The 24,914-nt window shown below is 34.2% G+C and overlaps 4 protein-coding genes across 5 annotated transcripts in view; 2 read left to right on the top strand and 2 right to left on the bottom strand.

Annotated features, from left to right (window-relative positions):
* LOC146916303 (uncharacterized) overlaps positions 1-4,851 on the bottom strand; it is an 89,884-nt gene extending 85,033 nt beyond the window's left edge. The window contains exons 1-2 of the mRNA XM_085721595.1: positions 4,273-4,851; positions 1,219-4,200 (exon numbers count right to left, since the gene is read on the bottom strand). Coding sequence (XP_085577721.1) covers positions 1,219-4,200; positions 4,273-4,851 — 3,561 coding nt within the window. The remainder of the gene's footprint in view (positions 1-1,218; positions 4,201-4,272) is intronic.
* A 44-nt stretch (positions 4,852-4,895) lies between these two features.
* Positions 4,896-6,257, bottom strand: LOC146916302 (uncharacterized). Its single transcript, XM_085721594.1, has one exon. It carries the CDS (start codon positions 6,255-6,257, stop codon positions 4,896-4,898), a length of 1,362 nt encoding a protein of 453 aa, XP_085577720.1.
* Positions 6,258-13,553: 7,296 nt separating this feature from the next.
* Positions 13,554-18,217, top strand: LOC146916301 (uncharacterized). Of its 2 annotated transcripts, XR_015014975.1 has the most exons (3): positions 13,554-15,580; positions 17,003-17,062; positions 17,659-18,217. XR_015014975.1 is itself a non-coding variant. In XM_085718427.1 (2 exons), the coding sequence occupies exon 1, from the start codon at positions 13,916-13,918 to the stop codon at positions 15,572-15,574; it is 1,659 nt and encodes a 552-aa protein (XP_085574553.1). In that variant the 5' UTR covers positions 13,554-13,915; the 3' UTR covers positions 15,575-15,580; positions 17,659-18,217. The 2 variants fall into 2 exon arrangements, 1 of the variants encoding a protein (XP_085574553.1); XM_085718427.1 differs by lacking the exon at positions 17,003-17,062.
* Positions 18,218-19,605: 1,388 nt separating this feature from the next.
* LOC146916300 (uncharacterized) lies at positions 19,606-23,640 on the top strand. The gene is made up of 2 exons (XM_085718428.1): positions 19,606-21,414; positions 23,072-23,640. The coding sequence occupies exon 1, from the start codon at positions 19,754-19,756 to the stop codon at positions 21,407-21,409; it is 1,656 nt and encodes a 551-aa protein (XP_085574554.1). The 5' UTR covers positions 19,606-19,753; the 3' UTR covers positions 21,410-21,414; positions 23,072-23,640.
* The last annotated feature ends 1,274 nt before the right edge of the window (positions 23,641-24,914 follow it).

Raw genomic sequence — 24,914 nt, 5'->3', positions numbered from 1 at the left:
CAAACCGCGACCCTTGCATATAATGTGAAATATCCCTATCAACTAAGCTAAGCTCATAAAGATATCTTTTATGTTATAATTAGATAACACTTTCGTCTTTTTTTTATCTTTTCTTTCTGGTTTAGTCCTTTATATATAAAATGTCAACATTGTTGTCCTTTTTTTTTTTTTTATCAAAACAAAATAAAAAATTTCGTAAAAAAACAACTTATAAAAGATTCATCAAACTCATAAAAAAAACCCAAACCTTCATCATACAAGCATTGAAACCCAAATTTCATTAAAAAAAATCTTATAAAAAGAATAAAAATAATGACATTTTATAATATAGGGTTAATTAAGTTTTTGGTCCCTATAAATATCAGCAGTTTTGTTTTTAGTCCCTATAAAAATAAATCACACTTTTTAGTCCCTACAAAAATTTTCGTTAGTGTTTTTAGCTATGTTAAATTAAAATTTGTTTAATTATGCTTAAAATTTTAAATTTTTTAATGATTTTTTATATACTTGTTTAAAACATTATAAAACGTTCTGCCGCAACAAGTTAGCTCAAAATTTTATTTTTAAGTCCAAATTTTCGTTAGTTTTATCTTGAATATTTTCCGTTTTAAAAAAATTATATTTAATTCATTACATGTTGAAAAATTCTAATTTTTTATAAAAAGATATTATTATAATGTTCTTAACATGTCTGCTAAAAATCATTTAAAAATATAAAAGTTTAAGTATAATTAAACAAATTTTAATTTAACAGGGACCAACACATACTTTTAGTCAGTGTAAAATTAAAATTTGCTTAATTGTGGTTAAACTTTTCAAATTTTAACATATTTTTTTCATACTTATTTAGAACATTATACAAAGTTCCCCCGCAAAAAAGTAACTCAAAATTTTATTATTAGGTCCAAATTGTCATTAATATAATCTTCAAATTTTGGCTTTTAGAAAAATTCATATTTAATTTATTACATATTAGAAAACTAAAAGATTTTATAAAAGAGTGTCTTACAATGTTTTTTTTTTTTTTGAACAAATCAAAATGGAATATATTGCTCAAAAGCAAAGTGATTCACCCCGCACAAGGTGTGCTAAAGTGATGAATCACTTAATGTCTTTTACAACATCAAAGCACCTAAGACAGATGCCAACACCACTAAAAAATTACATGACACCCATACAAAGGAGTGGACGTCTCCACCAATCGTGAAAACCAAAAGCAATAGGCATAAAGTTTGAAGAGAGCCATAAAAAGGAATTTAGCTTTACTTTATCAACAATACGGAGAGGATCAATAACCGTATCTGAGAAAACTCGGTTGTTTCTCTCCTTCCATATTGCCCAAACACACGCAAGCCAAATAACCTTTAAATACAAGTGTGAAGATTGCGGTAACCCCGCCAAGTGAATAAACTGAGTGAAATGATCCTTGATGCACCCTGGAGGAACAAAATAAAACCCAAGCCATTGACAAAGTAAAATCCAAACCATTCTAAAAGATTCACAACCAATGAAGAGATGATCCGTTGTTTCTATCATACCGCATCCTCCAACACATAAACTGTCATTAGGTTGTAGAACACGTCGTCTCACCAGGTTTGATCTTGTAGGAACTTTGTCTTGAATGAGGCGCCAAGCAAAAAGAGAAACCTTTGTCGGAACCAGTTTGTGCCACACATCAATAATTGCACCTTCAGCCACCTGTTCTTCAATAGTTGTTAGGAAACGATAAGTTCCGCGAACCGAATAGCCATGAATAGGATCGAGTAACCACCGCCAATGGTCCTGAGTATCAACCTGCAAAACAACATTTTCCAACAAAGTGACACACTCCCTCACACTCTCCTCCTCCCATGCCAACAAACGCCGTCTCCAACCCCACCCATCACCGCCTTCTTCCCACCCCCAACGCTCCATATCCGCCACCGAACACTCCTTATGTACCGATAAATCATAAAGACGGCTGAATTGAGTTTTTAAAGGAACTCCGCCCAGCCAATTATCAGTCCAAAAGAAAGTGCTACTACCATTTCCTACCACCCTCCTAATATTATCAACGAACCAACTACCTACTCCTGATCCTACCCCTTCCCTCACGTTGCATATCATCCTCCACCAACCAGACACATCTCCCCCTCCTTCCTGAATTCGACGTCCAACCTCCCCATATCGAGCCTTTAAGACACGATACCACAAACCATCTTTATCAACCAACAACCTCCAGCACCATTTCCCTAACAAAGACAAATTAAATTCTCCTAACCTCCGCACCCCCAAACCACCTTGATTCACAGGTAAAGAAATTGAATCCCATTTTATCCAAGCAATTTTTTTAGAGACCTCACAACCCCCCCAAAATTTTTTTTTAAAAATAGATTCGATAGAGGAAATTATACCTGTAGGTGCCTTGAAGAAGGAAAGAAAGTAAACCGGAAGAGAAGACATGACAGATTTCAGAAGAACCAGACGGCCACCGAGTGATAAAAACTTATTATTCCACGACGACAATCTTGCAGTAATTCGATCCAATACCGGTTTCCAGAAACTGAATTTCCTGTTATCTCCACCAATAGGTAATCCCAAATACATAAACGGAATTGAACCCGTTTTACAGTTCAACACTGAAGCCGCTTCTGACAGCCAAGTTGGAGGAATGTTTACACCTGTCAGCATGCTCTTATTAAAATTTACCTTCAGCCCTGACACCTCCTCTAATAATAACAACACAGCCCTAATAGTACGTACATTCAACCAACATTTTTCACCAATAATAATAGTGTCATCAGCAAACTGTAGATGAGAAATTTTGACCTCCTGTTGTGCTCCAACACCATAGGCATTAAATAAATTCGTCGACACTGAAGCCTTCATCAAAGCATCAAATCCTTCTGCAGCCAATAAAAATAAAAATGGCGACAAAGGATCCCCCTGTCTAAGCCCCCTCTGTATAGGAAACTCTTCTGTCGGACTCCCATTCACAAGGACTGAAGCAGTTGCTGTTCCGACACACTCCATTATCCACTTCCGCCATAGAGTTGGAAAATTCATGTTAAGCATCACTGAATTCAAATAATTGAGGTCAACCGAGTCATAAGCCTTTTCGAAATCAACTTTGAACAATAATAATTCCTTTTTCAAACGTTTAGCTTCATCAACTACCTCATTCGCGCTTAGAATGCCATCAAGGATCTGTTTACCCCGCACAAAAGCAGACTGAGTGTCTGACACCACAAAACTCAAAATAGCACGTAACCTGTTTGCAAGAACCTTTGCCAACACTTTATACATACAACCAACTAAAGAAATTGGTCGAAAATCAGCAAGCTTCTGAGGGCTTGCCACCTTTGGAATCAAAGCAATAAAAGTGGAATTAACACCCTTCGTCAATTTCCCATTTTGATGAAAATCCATAATAAATTTCATAAAGTCCTCTTTCAACTCATTCCAAAAATCTTTAATAAACCCAAAATTAATACCATCCGGCCCGGGGCTTTTAAAACTCTCACAATCCCAAACAGCTTGTTTAACTTCTGACAAAGAAAACGGACGAATCAAATTACCTGACTGAGCATAAGACAACTTTCTGAAATTTAAACCTTGGACCCCTGGCCGAACACCCTCTGGAGCTCGGAACTGATTGGCAAAATGATTGAGGGCAGCCGTACGAACGTTCTGAACTCCTTCGACATGAACTCCATCAACATGAATCAAGTGTATAGAATTTTGTCGTTGTCTATTTGACATCATATTATGAAAGAATTTAGAATTTGCATCACCTTCTCTAACCCAATTCATCCTCGCTTTCTGCCAATTCATGCTAGTGTGCATACGAGACAAAGAATGCAATTCAACAGATAACTCACGGATTTCCTTAGCTTCGTCTTCAATCAAATCAAATTCCTCCCCTTTTGTGTCTAGGGAAGACATTCGATGTTTAACATCAGAGATCTTACCTTCAATATTTTTTGAGTGTTGATGATGCCATTCCTTAAGAGAATTTTTAATCATTTTAAGCTTCATTTTCAACACATGACCGCCCCAACCATCCAAAACAAAGGAATTCATTTTACCACGAACAAAGTCTGCATAACCTTGATAATCTGCCCAACATTTCAGCATCCTTAATGGACGAGGTCCCCAATTTTCATTTTCAACACTCAACACTAACGGAACGTGGTCAGAAAGGCCCCGTTGATGCGCCACCTGCATACAATTTGGCCAAGCATCACACCATTTTGCAGAAACCAAAAATCTGTCTAACCTGCTCATCGAAACACCATCACCCCGATACCAAGTGAACAATCTGCCACAAATTGGTAAATCTACCAAAAAACTAGTATCAATAAAGTTGTTGAAGTTGTCTGCATCCACCTGCCGAAATACCACACTCCGACCTCTTCTTTCTTCCTCTGATCTAATAGAATTAAAATCCCCACAGACACATACATTCACATCTCCATTTAAAACAATAAAATTAGACATACGTACCCATAAATCCTGTTTAGCCAACGTATCACAAGGGGCATAGACATTAGCAATAATAAATTCTTGACCAGTAAGGAGTACCTTCCCTTTGATAATCAAGACATAATTGAAAATAATTGTACACCACACCTCCACCAATAAAGGATCCCAAACTGTTAACAAACCTCCAGACGACCCAACAGAAGCCTTATAAGAATATTCACAACCAGCATCACCCCATACAGATCTAATAATACAGTCATCAACCGAACTCAACTTTGTTTCTTGCAGACAAACCACAAATGGGTGTTTATCACGAATAAAATTACGGACTTCTGCTAGCTTTTCAAAACCACCCAAACCTCTAACATTATAAGATAAAATCTTCATCTCCACCACTCTCCACCCCCACACAAACCCTTCACCACCAACCCCTAACACCCCTCCACAACCTGACCGCCATCCTCTCCACCCTCTTTCAACAACAAATGCCCTCGCTCCGCCCTCCACTCTCTCCTTCCCTCCTTGGATAATAAATTAAAACTATTGTTTTTATCCCCTTTAAAATTGACACCCAACGTCCTGCCTATTTCGTTAACATCCTCCACCACCTCCTCCTTCTTACCATGAAGAGCAACCCAATTCTCCCAATCCTTATTTACGGAAGAGTTAGAGGTATTAGAAGAATTTGATAAAGAGGTTGCCATTGCTTTAGAAGCCTTAGTCAACATACTCCTCTTGCATTCTTGCTTTTTTAACACTTTCAAAATTTCTTTTCTATCTTTGGTTGGAAGTCTTGCAATTCTTTTAATGAACCCAACAGAATGATTAAAAGAGACACCTGCCTTGTTTTTCTTCTTTTTGCTCGGGTTTGACTTGGAAGATGTTTTTTGCTTAGACTTCCTACCAGCCTCCTTCGAACAAGAACATGAACCAACAATGATGCTTGCTTGATTCTTCGTTGCCTCCACCTGTGTAGCACATGCATCACGTTTTGAACCTTGCTGGACCGGTTGCAAAATTTCAGCACCTGACTTGCCCATCATGTTTTTTAAAGAGTCACCTTTATCACTGTTGGGAATTTCAGCATTTATATCAACACCATTCAGCCATTCTGCATTGAGATCATCCACTAAATCATTCACATCACCATCTAACTCATCCAATTCGGGAGCATCTTTAATATTTGTTAACGCTTCCGTCCTTGAGTCTGTTTCTTCTTCCGACAAAAACGCGTCCTCCCCTAGATTGCACCCCCACTCCTCCACTAACTCTATCACATATTTGCATCCATCAATAACCACCTCGGATGAGGCATTGATAACATCCAAAAAAGTTGTTGAAATTAGAACACGAGCGTAATCCAGTCTCGCCCTATCCACAGTGCAATCATCCGATCGAATAAATCTTCCACTATCTGAAACACAAATTTTAAAGAAACTTTCGTTCCAAGCATGTACAGGAGTGCCATATACTCTAATCCAGGCGCCCCTTTCATAAATATAATCCTCAGATGTCCATTTATGCAACTCCGAGAATAGCATACCGAAGAAGTGTACGGCGTCATTAAACACTTTCCAAATATCTTCACCACCAGTGCAATACAAAAAAACCCTATCACCTCCCATTGGAGTTACCACAACATTAGTGAATCCAGCATCCTCCACCCTTTGTTGAAGGGATAAAGATGAATCTCCGGACACTACCTTAGCCACCATTCCTCCATCAGCCCATAAACGGTCCTCCGGTTTCGAATTATACAAAAGCATACCATGATTCTCATCCCTCTCCTCCATCTTCGACACCTTTTGTAACCCGGCCTTTTTCCTTTCATCATCCTTCACTCCTTCCTCCTCTCGCAACTCCTCATTTCTTCCCACCTCTCCCTCAGCTTTGACATTCTTTTCTTTTTTTAATTTTAATTTTTTCGACTTATATTTTTTACTCCTCTTCTCTACTTTAACTGTTGGAGAATAGTGTATGGTGGGCCAAGCCACCGAAAGTGAGTTTGAAATTGTTGCATCAACAGTAAAAATGAAAAAGTGAAACACGTTTTTGCTTTGAAAACTTGTTTTCGGTGCATAGTTCAACGCGTTATTTGGTGGCACAGTGTTTCATAACCATTATAAATAGCACGACAATTGCAGCATTCCAACACAACACAGAGAAGCAAAAATACCACAACACACAGATTAGTGTATTACATCAGTGGAGTTAGAAAAACTCAGTGTGAGAATTTTAGGAGAAAATTCCTGGGTGTAATTGGGTTGTGGGTAGCGAGAGTTTGTGAGTGTTTGTAAACACATATATTTCCCTTTATTAAATAGATCTGCAGCAGCAGTCCGGAGAGTAGGCATTATTGGCCGAACTTCGTTAACAATCTTGTGTGTTGTTATTCCGCATTTATTCCACTTCTACTTAATCTGACCATGGGGAAATTGTGCGTAGTTTCCTAACAACTGGTATCAGAGCTCCTGGCTCGGTATCTCTGTTATTTTTGGCAAAAATACTATTCGTGAATAGTAATTCACGTGAATAGTAATTTTCGTGAATAGTGAAAATTTGGTCAGTGTTACCAATTTGTTCACGGAGGTGTTTTAAAACACAGTGATTCACAAAATTTGTCAAAGAAGATCCAGAGGAGGTTAGATTCAAGTGGGAGTTATGGCTGCAGACGAAGGAAAGGTGAAAATTGAAAAGTTCGATGGTGCGGACTTTGGCTTTTGGAAGATGCAGATCGAAGATTATTTGTATTAGAAAAAGCTACATCAACCTCTCACAGAAAAGAAACCAGAATCGATGAAGGATGATGAGTGGAACCTTCTCGACAGACAAGCACTTGGTGTTGTGCGATTGTCGTTATCTCGAAATGTTGCTTTTAACATAGCAAAAGAGAAAACCACCGCTGGTCTTATGAAGGCTCTTTCTAGCATGTACGAAAAGCCTTCAGCATCAAATAAAGTTCATTTGATGAGGCGGTTGTTTACACTTCGGATGACAGAAGGCGCATCAGTGGCGCAACATATCAATGAACTTAATATTGTCACAACCCAATTAAGTTCAGTTGGTATTGAATTTGACGATGAGGTACGAGCATTGATACTTTTGTCTTCCCTACCAGATAGTTGGAGCGCTACTGTCACAGCTGTGAGTAGCTCCTCGGGAAGCAAAAAGATGAAATTTGATGATGTTCGTGATCTGGTTCTCAGTGAAGAGATCCGACGAAGAGAGTTGGGTGAATCTTCATCCTCTTCAGTATTGCATACAGAGTCAAGAGGAAGAAATTCAACCAGAGGAAATGGACGTGGTAAATCAAAGGCCAGACGATCCAAATCCAGAAATCATCGTAGTTCTCAGAACTCGAAATCTATCGAGTGTTGGAATTGTGGAAAGACGGGACACTTCAAAAATCAGTGTAGGCTCCCAGCAAAGAATCAAGAGGCGAAAGATGAGGCAAATGTTGCTTCCACCTCAGGAGGAGGTGACGCGTTGATATGTTCTTTGGAGAGCAAGGAAGAGTCTTGGGTGTTAGACTCTGGAGCGTCTTTTCATGCAACTTCCCAGAAAGAATTGTTCAAGAATTATGTCCCTGGTAACCTTGGTAAAGTTTACCTTGGAAATGAACAATCATGTAAGGTTGTGGGCAAAGGTGAAGTTAAGATTAAGTTGAATGGGTCTGTATGGGAATTGAAAAATGTCAGACATATTCCCGACCTCACGAAAAACTTAATCTCCGTAGGCCAGTTGGCTGACGAAGGCTACACAACAGTCTTCCACGGTGATGATTGGAAGATTTCAAAAGGTGCAATGACGATAGCTCGCGGTAGAAAGAGTGGTACTCTTTACAAGACAGCTGGAGCATGCCATTTGATTGCAGTTGCAACAAATGAAAATCCTAATCTATGGCACAAGAGATTAGGCCATATGAGTGAAAAAGGGATGAAGGTTATGCACTCAAAAGGAAAACTACCAAGTCTTCGGTCAATAGAAATTGACATATGTGAAGACTGTATACTTGGAAAGCAGAAGAGAGTCAGCTTTCAGACAAGTGGAAGAACCCCAAAGAAGGAGAAACTTGAGCTTGTTCACTCTGATGTTTGGGGTCCAACAACAGTCCCATCCATTGGTGGGAAGCATTACTTCGTGACTTTTATCGATGATCACTCTAGGAAGGTATGGGTATACTTTCTGAAGCATAAGTCTGAAGTATTTGAAGCTTTCAAGAGATGGAAAGCCATGGTGGAAAATGAGACAAGTTTGAAGATCAAAAGGCTCAGAACCGACAATTTTGAAGGAAGGAATTGACTACACCGAGATTTTTGCTCCAGTGGTGAAGCTCAATACTATCAGGTCTGTCTTAAGTATTGTTGCCAGCGAAAATCTCTATCTTGAGCAGTTAGATGTGAAAACTGCATTTCTTCATGGAGACTTAAATGAGGAGATATACATGGTTAATTTTGAAAGTACTAAAATACCCCTGATTTTCTAAATCCCAAATCACATTAAAAAATTAATACATAAGATTCATCAAATGCATGTACTGTTTACCCTCCCACCGTAACAGCATCTACACCAATTTTTATTCAATCCGCAATTATCCATTCCCTTCTCCATCGACAAATATATATATTTTAATTAAAAATCAAATGAATTATAACCAGCAGCTCACTAAGGCCATTATACTACACAGGCCTCCCCTGCTTCAACAATTCAACTCACTCTTTGATACATAGATCTGATTATGATATTGCCATGTATCAAAGAAAAGGAAATGGATAATAGATCTGATTATGTAGCAAATGTCACCTACTCGCCAACCAGCACACGAATAAGTTGTAGACTAATTTGATTTTGCCATCCATAGCTGAGGTAGATGGTAAGGGTAAAAAAGGAAAAAATAATGAAAAGTAGAACTTCTCTCCTCTTTCTTCGCAGGTTTGCGGAGAAGAGCAAAAGTGTGGGACCCACGCCAAATTAGCATCTCTCACATATTTCTTCTGTCTTCCAAACAAGAGAAGTTGACATTCTCTCTTCAATTTCTCTCTCACCAACTTCTCTCTTCTTTTTTTCACCTCAACCAAACACAGGCTTAGGCTTTGTTTGGATCACAAGAGAAAGTGAGAGGAAAGAAAGTAAGAGGATAGATTGTTAAAGGAAAGAAAGTAAGAGGAAAGTGAATGGAAAGTAGGATGATTGTTTGAGTGTTTGGTATGAGTGAAAGTGAAAAGAAAGAAAGATGTATATTTTTCAAAGTGACAAAACTAACCCTATCAAAAGATGAAATACTACATTAGAATAAAAATATAAAATATGCTCTCATCAATAGAAATAAAGATCCAACTTCCTCAACAAAAAAATTAATTAATAAATAAATAAAGAACTAACGTTTATGATGGCGCATTGGTAATTTGGTTAGTTGGTAACTTTGTATTTTATAAGGCTTTCTAATTATAGATTAAAAAAACATGAATTTTGTGGGTATTTTTGTCTTTTCATCAAATAACATGTTCCATCCTCACTTTCCTTGCATAAGTGAGCGGAACGCATTTTCATGTGGGTCCCTCTCTGAAACTTTCTTTCCTTGCCTTTTTGTTGTTGTTCCAAACTAGAGAAAGTGGACATTTCCATGAACTTTCCATCCCATCACAATTTTTCCTTCTTCTTTCTTTGGAAACAAACACACCCTTAGTGAAAGCACCACATCTTCAATTTTTTGTACTAGTACCACCTCCAATGTGAAAAAGTCCCTACACCATGATAACCTCCAACTCCATTGTTGACCCTCCCATCTTCCTACCTCACCCACATTTCAATATTTTTGTGTCAACATACTAAATAAACAAGGAAATCTAGAACCTAATGATTGACACCCTTTTCAAATATACTTCCAAAAGAGAGTGGACATTTCATCATCTAGTTTCTTTTTTGTTGTTGTCAATATTATAAATATCCTTCACCATATAGAAGCCACTCTTGGCACTCAAACTCAAATTTCCTACTTTGTGCAATCCATATTTTGCAACAATGACCTCTTTTCAAATATTCGACTCAGGTGGGGTTTAGTATGGGAATGGATAGTTTTTTCCCATGATGGGAAAGTTGCATTTTTAGCCATTGATATAATAGTTTTTTATTTGGATGGCCAAGATTAATTACCTAGTAATTGTTAATACTTTTTGATGGTTATTGTGTAACAAAAAAGCAGACCCAACCAAATAATTAAATATCAATTTTGCATTTGTTTGATTTATTGATTTTTTTGTAATAAGACGTGGACTCCACCTCATTCTTTCTACTCACAGAGTCACAATGTTGTTGTTCTTCATTTACCATCTCATACTCTCCTGAGTTTTTTAAAACTCAAACTCAAACTCAAAGCACAAACAAAATAATTAAAAGAGGTGAAGCCATAATTAAAATCATAAAAAACAATTAAACTTAAGAACTATGCATCAATTTTTTTTATCAGTTTCATCTTCTATTTTTTACTTTCTTGCTATATCCAATCAAATTCAACTTAAAAAGAGAGAATCACTCCCCTTATAATTTTGTTCCTGAAATTTATACTTCTTCAACCACCATGAAAGTACATAGGAGCATCATCTTAAGAACAGAACCAGAGTGGCACATAATAACCATGAGAACTAGATGTTCACATTGGAAAGGTGGTGGAAATAGCGATAAACAAGAGACAATGGAGGTGCAAATTGTACTGTGCAAACTATTCAACCTATCAGTTGTAGTGTGCAAACTTAGCAGCAACATCACCCATGGCGAGATGTAGATGGAGAAAGGGGAGGTGCAGTAGTAATGTATTAAAAAACTAATTTCATTTTTATTTGTTTTTTTTCCTAAACAGGTTGCCTACTGCCAGCTGTCCTGAAAAATGGCACTTTCCCATGGTGGGAAAAAAGTTTCCATTCCTAGGATAAATGCAACCTTCGACTCATTTGATATCCATATTTGAGTCCACTGCTTTCTAAATCTCTTGTTCCTTCCTACTTTGCAGGAGGACCAGCTTTCCCCATGAGAGTGGCATTTAATGACAAAAAAGGTGTGTTAAATATGAATGATATGTTATGCTTCTTTTAGGACTCCCGCAAAACTAGCTTGAGATTTTTTAAGATTACCCTTCTTTACTTTATATTACAGTGATAAAATAAAGACATAATTACCACCAAGCAAAACTTGGAGAATACAAAAATTATATCATTTTGTGCCAAAAAATTGAAGACACGTCAATATATACTAATCATATTTTTTTTAAAGAATATATATAATCATATTTATATGTATGTCTTCATATTTTAAAATTATAGCATGATTTTTTCATTTCAACACTATCACATACATATTTTTCTCTATATGTGAGCAAATAATTATCCAACAATTTATCTCATAATTTTACGCGTTTATTTATTCATAAATCCAATTCAATATTTTTTGTGAGGGCAATTTTTCATTTTGTGAGATCAAGCACAAATTATACAACCACTAATAGCAAAATATATATAAGTTTGTGGGGGCAGCTGCCCCTAATTGTTTGGTCTTAGATCCGTGCATATTCATATGGTTAGACTTGAACCCAACCCATGACATTCGGTTAAGCTTGAAGAGATTCCATGCAATCTCATCTAAGTGTTCATAGGTGACAAATTTATTATTATTATTCTTACTATTATTATTTTCAATGAAGGTCAACTCAGTTGGTAACGAGTTGAGTCACGTCACGTGCAAGATATTATTATTATTTTTAATGAATGTCGACTTAGTTAGTAACAAATTGAGTCACATGCAAGATTGTGAGATCAATTTTTGAGGACATATTTGACGGATGATATGCAAATAGCTATTAGATGTAAACAAATTGACATTTAAGATATTTTTTATTTTTTTTATCACAAAAAAAATAAAATAAAAATAAGTCCGTAAAAATGTAAGATTGTGCTTAAAACCATAAAGGGTTAATATGTCTTTACCCCCCTGTAATTTGAGCGAGTTCCGGTTTACCCCATGTAAAAAAGATTCTTTAGATTCCAACCCTGTAAAATAAGATTCTTTGATTTTAGCCCCTGACCTATGTCACTGGGCAGAATTGATGACGCGGCGAGCTGACGTGGCATGCTGACTGTGCATATATGATTATGTGGCATGCTGACTGTATATTTTTTTATTTTTTATTTTTTTAAAGGGTACATGTGGCATTTGTATTTTTTTAAAAAAAATCATAAAAAATTAAATAAATTCTGGAAAAATTAATAAAAATTAAAAAAAATGATTAAATTATTTTAAAAAATGAAAACAATTATGAAAAATTAATAAAATGAAAAAAAAATCTGGTAAACTGAAAAGTAATGAAAAAATATAGAAAATTTAATAAAAAAATATGGAAAAATTAAAAAATCTGGTAAAATGAAAAAGTCTATCCCTAAAAAAAAATGAAAAAGTCTAGAAAATTTAACAAATAAAATCCCGAAAATAAAACATTAATATGGAAAAAGTTGGTATTTATTTTTCAAAAATTTAGAAATATATATTTTTTGAAATTTAAAACAGATTTTTTTCGAAAAAGAAGTTTTTAAAATTTTCTCAACAAAAAAAAAATCTGGAAAATATTTTTATTTTTAAAAATCTGTGTACAAATTGATTTAAAAATTTAGGAAAATTCAGATTTTTTTTTCAATTTTTTTTACGATATGTAACAAATTTGAGAATATTTTCTAATATTTAAAAATTGAGGATAAAAAAATCTGGAAGTTTTTTTAATATTTACGATGTGTTACATGTTTTATTTGTATTGAAAATTGAGGACATTTTTGAAAAGAAACAACCAGTCCAAAAGAGCTGAAAGATGTTGTTTTCTTTATATATATAAGCTAATTTTTAAAAAATCCAAATTAAATTTAAATTTTTAAAATATTCAAAAAAAAATAATATAAGCTAATTTTTTAATGTTTTGGTAAAAAAAATAATAATTTTTTTCTAAATTTTTTTATTTTTTGAAAAAAATTAATATAAACGAAAATTAAATTTTTTCGTTTTTTTAAAAAAAATGATTTTTTTTCTTCTTATTTTTAAATTTTTGAAAATTAATTACACAGTGGCGTGCTACGTCAGCGTGCATTACACACGTTTCAGGTTTTTAAAAAATTAAAATTAAAATAATTACACAGTGGTGTGCCACGTCAGCGTCTGGATGAGGTCAGAGGTGTTTTGTGGAGAATCTTCATATTACAGGGGTATTTTGTGGAGAATCTTCATATTATAGGGTGGAAACTAAATAATCTTTTTTACAGGGCTAAACCGAAATTCGCTCAAATTACAGGGTAAATACATATTAACCCAAACATAAATATACGCTCCTATTCCTATTCCTTGTTGCAGTTCTCAACGAAGTAACCACCATCAGCTTTCCACTTCGTTCAGTGACACTCATCTCCTTTCCATCATTCAAATGTCGTCGCTGTTTTCATCATGCTTCAGGTTTCGCATTTCTTCTTCTAAACCAACTTTTCTTATTATTCCCTTCTTAACAAAAACATTTTCATCATTCATTCCCAATAATGTTGATGTTGATAATGTCATTTCTTCATTCAATCACATGCTCTGTAAGCGTCCCACTCCATCCATCATTCAATTTAACAAAGTTTTAGGTTCCCTTGTTAAGACTAACAACAACTGCTATTCATACACCACTGCTATTTCTCTTTATCACCGATTAGAATTCAACAGAATTATTCCTGATATTGTTACTTTGAGTATCTTGATCAATTGTTACTGTCATCTTGGTCAATTGAATTTTGCCTTTTCTATTTTGGCCAAAATTCTCAAGATGGGTTATCAACCCAATACCATAACCTTGACTACTCTTGTCAAAGGTTTGTGTTTAAACCGTAAGGTGAAGGAAGCTCTACACTTTCACGACCATGTGCTTACACTTGGATTTCAATTGAACCAAGTTACTTATGCGACCTTGATCAATGGATTATGTAAAATCGGGGAAACAAGAGCCGCATTACAGTTGTTGAGACAAATTGAAGGAAAATTGGTCAACCCCGATGTAGTAATGTATAACACAATCATTGATGGTTTGTGTAAAGATAAGCTTGTTAATGATGCTTATGAGATATATTCTGAAATGATTGCAAAGAAAATTTCGCCTGATGTTGTCACTTTCAACTCTCTAATATATGGATGTTGCATTGTTAATCAATTGAAAGATGCATTTGGTTTGTTCCATCAAATGGTATTGAAAAACATTAACCCAAGCGTGTATACTTTTACTATATTGGTTGATGCTCTATGTAAGGAAGGAAAGATGAAAGAAGCTAAAAATGTGTTGGCTATGATGATGAAAGAAGGTGTAATACCGAATGTTGTTACCTACACTTCAATAATGGAGGGATATTGCCTAGTTAATGAAGTGAATAAGGCCAAACATGTTTTAAGCACTATTGCTCGAATGGGAGTGGCTCCTAATGCTCAGAGCTATAATATCATGATTAACGGATTCTGTAAGATTAAAATGGTCAATGAAGCCTTGATTCTCTTTAAGGAAATGTGCTGCAGAGGAATTGCTCCTAATACAGATACTTACAGCTCTCTCATTGATTGTTTGTGCAAATTAGGAAGAATCTCGTATGCTTGGGAGCTTGTTGATGAGATGCATGTTAATGGTCAACCACCTGACATATTTACTTACAGTTCTTTAATAGATGCTTTATGCAAAAACCAACATGTTGACAAGGCTATTGCATTAGTCAAGAAAATTAAAGACCAGGACATTCAACCAGATATGTGCACATACAATATACTTATTGATGGACTATGCAAAGGAGGACAACTTAAGAATGCACGGGATGTTTTTCAGGATCTTTTGATTCAGGGTTATAGTCTAAATATCGGAACGTATAATATCATGATCAATGGACTTTGTAAAGAGGGCTTGTTTGATGAAGCAGAGGCGTTGTTGTCAAAAATGGAAGACAATAGTATCATTCCTAATGCGGTAACTTATGAAACTATTATCCGTGCACTCTTTCATAAAGATGAGAATGAAAAGGCAGAGAAACTTCTTCGGAAAATGATTGCTAGAGGTCTACCTGAAGAGTAACTCTAGGTCAGATAATTTCTCATTATATAAATTGTTATTTTGATGAAAACTATGTAATCACTATGATTTATTTATTTATTTTGTTGATAATTGCATAAAACTCATTGTTCTCACTATCACTTCAATTTTAATCAAAAGTCATGTGTTGTTGTTATGTTCATTTCAATATTAGAATGGTGTCAATGGATGATTTTTTGTCTTGACATAGTTAACCTTTATCTTTTCGATGCATTGTCAACATCATTTACTTTTAAGGTTTGTTTTTTATTCATTGATCACTTTTAGTGAGTAAAATCAAATACCATTCTAAGAAGGTAGTAGATTTGAATGTTAATGTTCTGGTATATGTTATTGAGTGTTGAAATGAAGCAATAAGTATATTATAATCTTGGCAAAATTGGTTAGTCACAAGTATGCATATATTATGTATTTATTTTTAATTTTTTGAGGTAAAACAAAGACATGATGAAAACTTTTCATATGCAATGAAGCGTAATATTAATATTGTAATGTTAGATTTTAGTTCAGTTGAGAGTGTTGAAAAGGATTAATTAAAGCTTTTGTGAATTTGAAATGAGGTAGAGCTTTTGTTCTATGTTGCTTGTTACATATGCACACAGCACACTTGTTTCTCTTGTCCCTTTGAACTTTTTATTTTTTGTGTTTTTTCTATCGTATGAGTATCCATAACAGGAGTTAAACAATTATGAATTTCTGATTGGTGGATACGATGTGTCCCCATTTGCTGTAAGACGTCCTTATGTTTCTAGTCATAATGTAATGTAGTATTTAAAGTTGCTTGAATTGACTCCAGTTTATTGCTAACTTACTAGAAGCTGACTGTTATAGGCTATAACTTACCACAGATTGTATTCCGGCCTTCTATGATGCTCAAATTTAACTTGGATCGTAACTCTGTTATATTTTAGCTAACTGTGACCTTTCTCATGCATCTCTAATTACAAAGCAGTCATATTCTGTGACTTTAGGCTCTCTCAATACACAAGTTTTTGGTATATTATGATGCCAATTAGCTCTCATGCATCAGTAATCACAAAGCAACCATATTCGGCGATTTTAGTTTCTCTCAACACGCAAGTTTTTAGTTTGTTATGATGACTGGTTTACTGGCTCCTCCTTCCTTTATTGTCTAAATTATGCCCTGTTAAATTTGATATAAGACATTTTTTTCCGATCTGGAGGGACTGCGATTCTTCTGTTTTATTCTGTATTTCAGGAATACAATCCATGCTGTATTGATGTGCTGAGACTTTTGTGTTGGATTGAGCTGTTTTACACTTGCATTAATTGAGATACCACTAATTGTCCTTGTCATACCATCAATTTCAAAATATGCCTATGTTGTTGGGATCCAATGAACTGTTTTACTGCACCCACTTACCGTTCCTATCTGCTATGTTGTTACAGATGACAATAAACATGGTAAAAAAAGGTGATTGTGTTGACACATTATGGTTGAACTATAAGGTAACTTTTATAGGCCTGTTTACTAAGATATGTAGGAAAATTGTGTGGCCTTTTGTTTATACCACTAAAGGAACTATACATACCATCACAATTCACAAGCCACTTGAAGCTTCCCCTCTACTACACATCAAAACAACCCAACATCTAAATAGATACCATCTAATTAGAGTTGCTGTACAAATAGAGAAATCAAATAGAGAAAACAAATCAAGTTTAACCATGTGCATATGCTTCAGTTGTACTTGTAGCAAAGTTAGTGTACTGTCTGCAACTCCATTAAACATAGCACATCCCAAAATCAGTTGAGACTTATATGCAGTCAAAATAGAACAAAATGTACACAGGATTACAGTGAAGCATACAAACAAAAAAGTAAAAAAAAAAAATCGATGCAACATCTGTATGTGGAACAAAATGCATAACTATTTTTTTATAAGAAAAATGTGAAGCTATATTTGAACAGACCTACAATTGAACAATGCATATAGTTTTCTTAAGAACTTTCCAACATATGCCAGAAATGCATTTATATTTTCTTTATACATATAGAATATTCTTTATTGTATTGGTTATGTTTCATCATTCATGTCTTGCAGGGTACTACTGTTTTACCAGATTTTACAAATGATGGAATTGTCGTCTTTCTGTTCTGCATTGTTCAATGGCTTGAGAGATGAACAACTTGCAAAGTTTGGTGACAACTGACATCACTTCCATATTTATCCACTCCATGACTTATAGTTTACTTCTTTACTTCAGTAACTCTTGCTACTTTATTCATGCCAAATTTTGTTACTACTTTCTTATTTGCTATAACAGTTTGAGCTAAAACTTCTACTGGGAAGACAGATTTCACATATTCCATTGGCTGCAATATGTGAATTCTGTTGAGAAAAATTGAAAATTCACACTCATAATCAAGAATGGACATGGATTCAGAAATTTAGGCATATGATATTCATATTTCCTCTAAGCTTGAGGACTCTAGGTTAGAATCAACATAATATATTTTCATCAACTAGTTGTAAGGAATCATGAATATGACAATGAAAACGAGTATATTGTTTGTTTTCTTATTCTATGAATATTGCACTTAGTCCAATTTCCTTTGTAAACATGTACTTGTTGGCCATCTGCTAAGTAATATTTTCCTTATATTCTGAATACTAATGAAGTTTTTTTTGGATGGCGAAACCAATCGTAAAAAGTTAATCGTCTTTGATTAGACTTTATTTTCCTCTCTACAAGGTTGACCCAACATGTTTAGAGGTGCCTAAAATTTGTAGCCTTTGTCTTCAAATGTAAGTTTTACCCTCAAATTTATTACTAAACTCACTTTTTTTTTAAAAAAAAAAGGCAATGTTAATATTAACTATTATGGAATAGAGACAATATTAACCAAGAAAAAATATTTATGATTCAAATCTTACATTTTTTTTTAGAGGCAAATTTTATTTAAATAGTCATAATATAAGAAGATTAATTATGTTTTTTTTATAAAAGATAAATATTTTTTTTGTAATAATAATAATAATAAGTGAAAAGTAAAGATAAGCAAATCAATATATATTATTTTAGAGGATGATAAGAAAATCATGTTAATTACTTATAAAAGACTTATTTTCTTATAAATCATATAATTTGTGTCCTCGTAAGCTTAGCTCAGTTGGTAGGGAGAATGCATAATAAAGACACCACAAAAAAAAAAAATCATGTAATTTGTGGTAGCCTTTATTTCTAAATATAATGTTTACTAAACCAACCGATTGGATTCTAGTGTTTAATGAGCTCCACCAATGACAAATTATTCAATAAAACCTGAATTTGATTTATGGATAGAACAATTCTTCGCCACCTTCCCCCGTGAACCAGACGATTAACACAAAAAAATTTAATATGTTTAAATTTGTTATTCAGTTCACTAATATGAATGATTTTAGATTAAATTTGTTATATGTTTAAAAAAACAATTTTTAAACTTTTTTATTTTGTGAGATTTATTATCAGAGAGACTTATGAATGATTACACATGAACTTATTCATGGGGTTAAATATGTTTTTGATTCTTATAAACATGCCAATATTTCGTTTTAGTCCCTCTACAAATTTTCTTCTTCACTTTTGGTCTCTCCTTTTAAGTAAACTCGTATGAATTAAATATGAATGTTTATATTTTTTATGGTTAAAAATTCATTTTAATTTATGTTTTGTTAAAAAATTCTAATTTTTATAGATATTTTTACCGTATTCTACACATTTCTACACAATTTCATTAAAAAATACAAAAGTTTATTTTAAAATAGAGACCAAAATTAATGATAGAAAATTTTATAGAGACTAAAAGTTGATTTTTTTTTTTTATAGAAATTAAAACAAAAAATTAATATATTTATAAGGATAAAAACATATTTAATCCTTTACATTCATTTTGTTTTTGAGAGAAATCCTTTACATTCATAAAACTTTTTTTTTTCTTAACTCTATCTTAAAAATATAACAACTTTCTCAAAATCTCTTATTTACAAGTGAGAAAAATGAAATGAAAGTAGTAAAAAACATTTTCCCCCTTTCAATACCCTGATTGTTGTCGTCGTCTTACATTCATTGCTTAGAAGCTCCGTTTGTGTGTTCAAGCTCTCCGTTTCTGTTCCGCCAACCAACAACGTTTCGTTCCTCTTCTCTACCGCTTAAATGTTCAGGTTTCGGTCTTCTTCTTCTTCTTCTTCTATTCTTTCTTTTCTTACTATTCCCTTCTTAAGTAGAAGACTGTACTCTCAATCTCGCTTTGTTCCTAGTAATGTTAATGTTGATAATGCTATTTCTTCATTCAATTGCATGCTTCGTATGCGTCCTACTCCACCCATCATTGAATTTAATAAGATTTTAGGTTCCCTTGTTAAGACTAACAACAAACATTACCCCACTGTCATTTCCCTTTCTCACCAATTGGAATTCCATGGAATTACTCCTAATATTTTTACTTTCAATATTCTCATTAATTGTTACTGCCACATGGGCCAAATGATTTCTGCATTTTCACTATTGGGGAAGATTTTCAAGGTGGGGTTTCAGCCGGATATTGTAACCCTCACAACACTTATCAAAGGTATGTGTCTTAATGGTAAGGTCAAGGAAGCTCTTCACTTTCATGACCATGTACTTGCACTTGGATTTCAGTTAAATCATGTTAGTTATGGGACCTTAATCAATGGGTTGTGTAAAATGAGGGAAACAAGAGCTGCCTTGCAAATGTTGAGAAAGATTGATGGGAAATTGATCATGACTGATGTGGTAATGCACAACACAATCATTGATAGTTTGTGTAAAGATAAATTGGTGATTGACGCCTATGCGTTATATTCTGAAATGATTGCAAAGAAAATTTATCCTGATGTTGTCACTTTTAGTGCTCTAATTTATGGATTTTGCATTGTTGGTCAACTGAAAGAAGCATTTGGTTTGTTCCATGAAATGCTATTGAAAAACATCAACCCAAATGTGTATACTTTTAATATATTGGTCGATGCTCTTTGTAAGGAAGGAAATGTGAAAAGAGCTAAGAATCTGTTAGCCGTTATGATGAAAGAAGGTGTAATACCGGATGTTGTTACCTACAATTCAATAATGGATGGATATTGCCTTGTTAATGAAGTTAATAAGGCCAAACAAGTGCTAAGCATTATTTCTCGAATAGGAGTGGCTCCTGATGCTCAGAGCTATACTACTATCATTAATGGATTCTGTAAGAATAAAATGATCCAAGAAGCCTTTAGTCTCTTTAATGAAATCTGGTCCATAGGAATTGCTCCTGATAAGGTTGCTTACAATTCTCTCATTGATGGTTTGTGCAAATCAGGGAGAATCTCTCATGCATGGGAGCTTCTTGATCAGATGCATGATGGAGGTCAACATGCCGATGTAATCACTTACAATTCCTTCGTACATGCTTTATGTAAAAACCATCAAGTTGACAAGGCAATTGCATTGGTCAAGAAAATTAAAGATCAGGGCATTCAACCAAATATTAACACATACAATATACTTATGGATGGACTGTGCAAACAAGGAAGACTTGAGAATGCACAAGTGATTTTTCAGGATCTTTTGATTAAAGGCTATAATGTAACGGTCTGGACATATAATATTATGATCAATGGTCTTTGTTTAGAGGGCTTGCTTGATGAAGCCGAGGATCTGTTGTCAAAAATGGAAGACGGCAGATGCATTCCTAATGTTGTAACTTATCAAACAATTATTCACGCTCTATTTGAAAAGGATAAGAACGAAAAGGCAGAGAAATTACTGCGTGAAATGATTGCTAGAGGTCTTTTGGAAGATAAAGACTAGATAAGGTGATTTCTTGTTACATATTTGGTTATTTGAATTTTGATGAAAGTAATAGAATTGTTATTATTTGTTATTTTATTTACTTATAGTTGCATTTACAAAAGATGATGGACTACACAATGTACTCACTATTAATTTAATATTAATTAAAATATGTGTTATGTTCATTTGGATATTTTCATGATATCAATGGTTCCTTATGGCTTTCAGAGATTTGAATTTAAGTAGAGCTAGAGTTGTTTGTGAGATTGAGTTCAACAGTGTATTTGTGCTATGTTGTTAGTTAGAAATTTGCTGAGAGATTGTATAAAGTAAGAATTAGAAATGAACTTTCTCATCAGTTTTGCAAAATGAATGTTTATAGAACTCATAAAATCCAAAAACAAAACTGTATATTATTGAATGGTATAATGATGAGCTCAAGAGCTCTACAATGGTAGAAACAGGAAATGAAAAGATAAACCGAACTGTGAACTCTCCTACTAGAACTCAATGCTCTTAACTAGAGAGAAATCTCTCATAACCAACTCTAACAATATCTCTAAGTGAATTACTCACCACCCTTCCCTGTCTTTTATAACAGAAAATCCCCTAAAACCGATAAGTGCTAACTAACTTTTATTCTCTCTCCCTAGCCCTACTTTTCCCTTTTAGGTTCCTATCAAATGCATATCACTCTATTCTTTCTTTTTATCAGTTTTTTGAACTGCCTAGCTACAAAATTGAAAGGAAGAAGGTTTGACAGATTTTATGGTTTCCAATAATATGAACTATCTGGCTGTCTAGAAACTAGATGCAATTTTCCCAAAACAAATATTCAATTGGGATAAATAATTAAAAAAACCAATGTCAGAACATGTAAGTGGATAACAATTAAGGTTCCTGGTTTGTCATGTTCCTTCTTTATCACCCTGTTTTTGAATCCCATGGGGTTCTTGATATGTCAATCTAATTAGAGGTCAATTCTAAAAATTAACAAGGGAGGTAACTCCCGACACATGGGCCAACTTGTTTTTAAAGGACATTTGGAATGAGATTATAAGCTAGCCTGTTTTGATATTTCTGATTATTTTTCTGGTTGGGCTATAATATGTTGATACCTTATATGTCTTGGAGTATTTGTGATATTTTTTGTTGTCTTGGAGTATATTAGGGTGTGTGGCAATCCATGGCATACTGGGTTCCACATGGTTTGAGGATAAATAAAGTAGAGGATATTGATGCTTATTGTTTCTTACTTACTGACATAATTTAAACTTTGATGCTGGCTAAATGAGGGGATGGATTTCTGTTAAGGAATGGTAAGAAAAGTTAAGTGTGATAGTGGCTGCGGTCCTGCAGTGAATGAATTGGTGTCTAATAGAAGGTTAGAATATATAAATTTTCAAGGAGAGTTGTGTTCTTTATAAGGTGTTGACCTGTTATTGTCTCATTCAATGTATATGTCCTTAGCTTCAAGTGGTATGTGCTGGTTTTGGTCATGTGATGTTAAACTCAGGAATTTTATATTTTGACTTGGGTGGAACATGGAGCTCTTATTGTTACAATCTGAGGATGGAAAGTTTCTTGCTTGGATCTTCATGAGTGATGGTCTACACTCTACTTTCATGATTTTTCATGATTCTTTTGGGCTGATTATTTCATTTTGCGATTATTATGTAGGGTTGAAGAAGCAATTGTTGTAATGCATAAATGGAGTACGGTGGATGTCGAGTGTGTCACCAAGGAATCAAATACATTATTGGATGTTGCCAATTTTGATTATTTCTGTCACTGAGATATTTACGCACTTCATAAAGCCGTGTCTTGTTTTTGATGAGGCGTGTTGCTGCTATTGGTTTGATGGATGTTGTTTGCTATTCTCCGATGCTACTTTTGGCGTCAATAGTCTATGTTGTTTGGTGTTCACGGATCTTGCTTCCGCTCTTGGTGTTGATTGTGTATCTAGTTTGGTGTTCATGGATCTTGCTGGTTTAGGAGTATCATAGCTCAGTGTTGGAGTAATTATATTTTTCTTTTTATTTACTCTCATAGTTAAAGACAGTGTTTCTGTAATTACTCTTGCAGTATGACTTAAGATTATAGTATAGTGTATGCTTCAGAATATGCTCAATTATTTGGAGGTTTCATTTGATACGCTAGCTGGTTCATGTACATATCATTTGGAATTCTATCTCATAACATAAACTGGAAGAAATCTACCCTTTTCGTGGGTAGGAAGCTTTTTACTCCTCATGTTATAGTTTAAATTTGAATGCAAACTGAGGATTGGTAAAGCTGATATGTACATCAGCTGCTTCCTGTTGAGTACATCAATTGCTTAGAAAGGAAAAAGGTATGTTCTGTTGAATATGAGTTGATTAAAACAATTATGACAAGACTTTTAGATATTTTCACAAAAATAATGTGGGACACTATTATAAAATAATTACAATCACACTGTTCTATATGTTTTCTTGAGTTGTTTCATTGTTTCCCCTATTTATATTTTGATTGTATCAAGCATAATTCATTGTGGAGATAGGAATACTAAAGAAATCTTAAATAGCTTAATTCATGGAATTTTTGTCAATTTTTTTAGAGATGAATATTACTTGTATTTATATTACTTGATTTTAGTTACCATGATCCTTGGTTATCAACTGTTACAATAGCATATACACATTACTACCCTCATGTTGCTGTCTAAATGGCCTTCAAGAAAAAATAGTTTTTCTGGTCTCTGAGTTTTTCTGTGTCCCCAGATTCCAGGAGAATTTATTATTTAGGTAGGGGAAGGGTCTAGGTAAGAGGATTTCAGAAATTGGTTAATCATTTTGTAAAGGAGAGGATATTCTGCAGTGTAGAGCATTCTGCTCATCTCTTGCAACTCAATTATACACCATTTGCATTATTGACTATTACTGAGTTCCAACACTATCATGGTACAGCAAAGGGAATTGTGAAATATTTCACTATTTCCATCAAATTGTTACCATCACAATGCTTGCAGTAGGGTAATTTTGACCAATTGTGGTTGGCTGGAAGGATTGACGGCAATTTGTTAGCTACCTTCAATATAAAGTGTCAGTACTGCATATAAATAACAAAAAAGATACACTGCAAGTAAAATAAGATTGAAGACCTTCCTAATATCTTCTCAAATCCTCCAGCCAACTCTATTGCTTAGACATTAGTCACAGCGATAACCATACCCTTTCTTATTGGGGTATTAAGTGTGAGTAAGAAGTTTTACATTGAATGAAAAAGAGAATGCTACATAACATATTAGTGAAAGGACCTATATATGTAATATTTTAAAGTTTTTGGTGAAGATGTTGCGTCTCTTAACTCAACCTGATGATTCCTTGTTGTTTTAGGCTCTCCTTGTGAGCCAACACTTCTGTTGTCCTCCTTAGTTCTTTGGCTGGTTTTGATATGATGCTGCTCCATTTATTATTGCAATAAGTTCTCAAATGGAAAGTATTCATTTATCACAATTGTTGGTATTGAACCAAAGCTCAAT

The sequence above is a fragment of the Medicago sativa genome, chromosome 6 (assembly GCF_051527215.1).
Source record: "Medicago sativa cultivar Bolivia chromosome 6, Bolivia_mono, whole genome shotgun sequence".
Lineage (NCBI taxonomy): Eukaryota > Viridiplantae > Streptophyta > Magnoliopsida > Fabales > Fabaceae > Medicago > Medicago sativa.
Note: the sequence above shows the minus strand (reverse complement) of the source record. Positions and strands in the feature narration are given on the sequence as shown.

Excerpts from the sequence above, each read along its gene's own strand:
- LOC146916302 (XM_085721594.1), bottom strand. The coding sequence starts at position 6,257 with ATGGAGGAGAGGGATGAGAATCATGGTATGCTTTTGTATAATTCGAAA.
- LOC146916301 (XM_085718427.1), top strand. The coding sequence starts at position 13,916 with ATGTCGTCGCTGTTTTCATCATGCTTCAGGTTTCGCATTTCTTCTTCT.
- LOC146916300 (XM_085718428.1), top strand. The coding sequence starts at position 19,754 with ATGTTCAGGTTTCGGTCTTCTTCTTCTTCTTCTTCTATTCTTTCTTTT.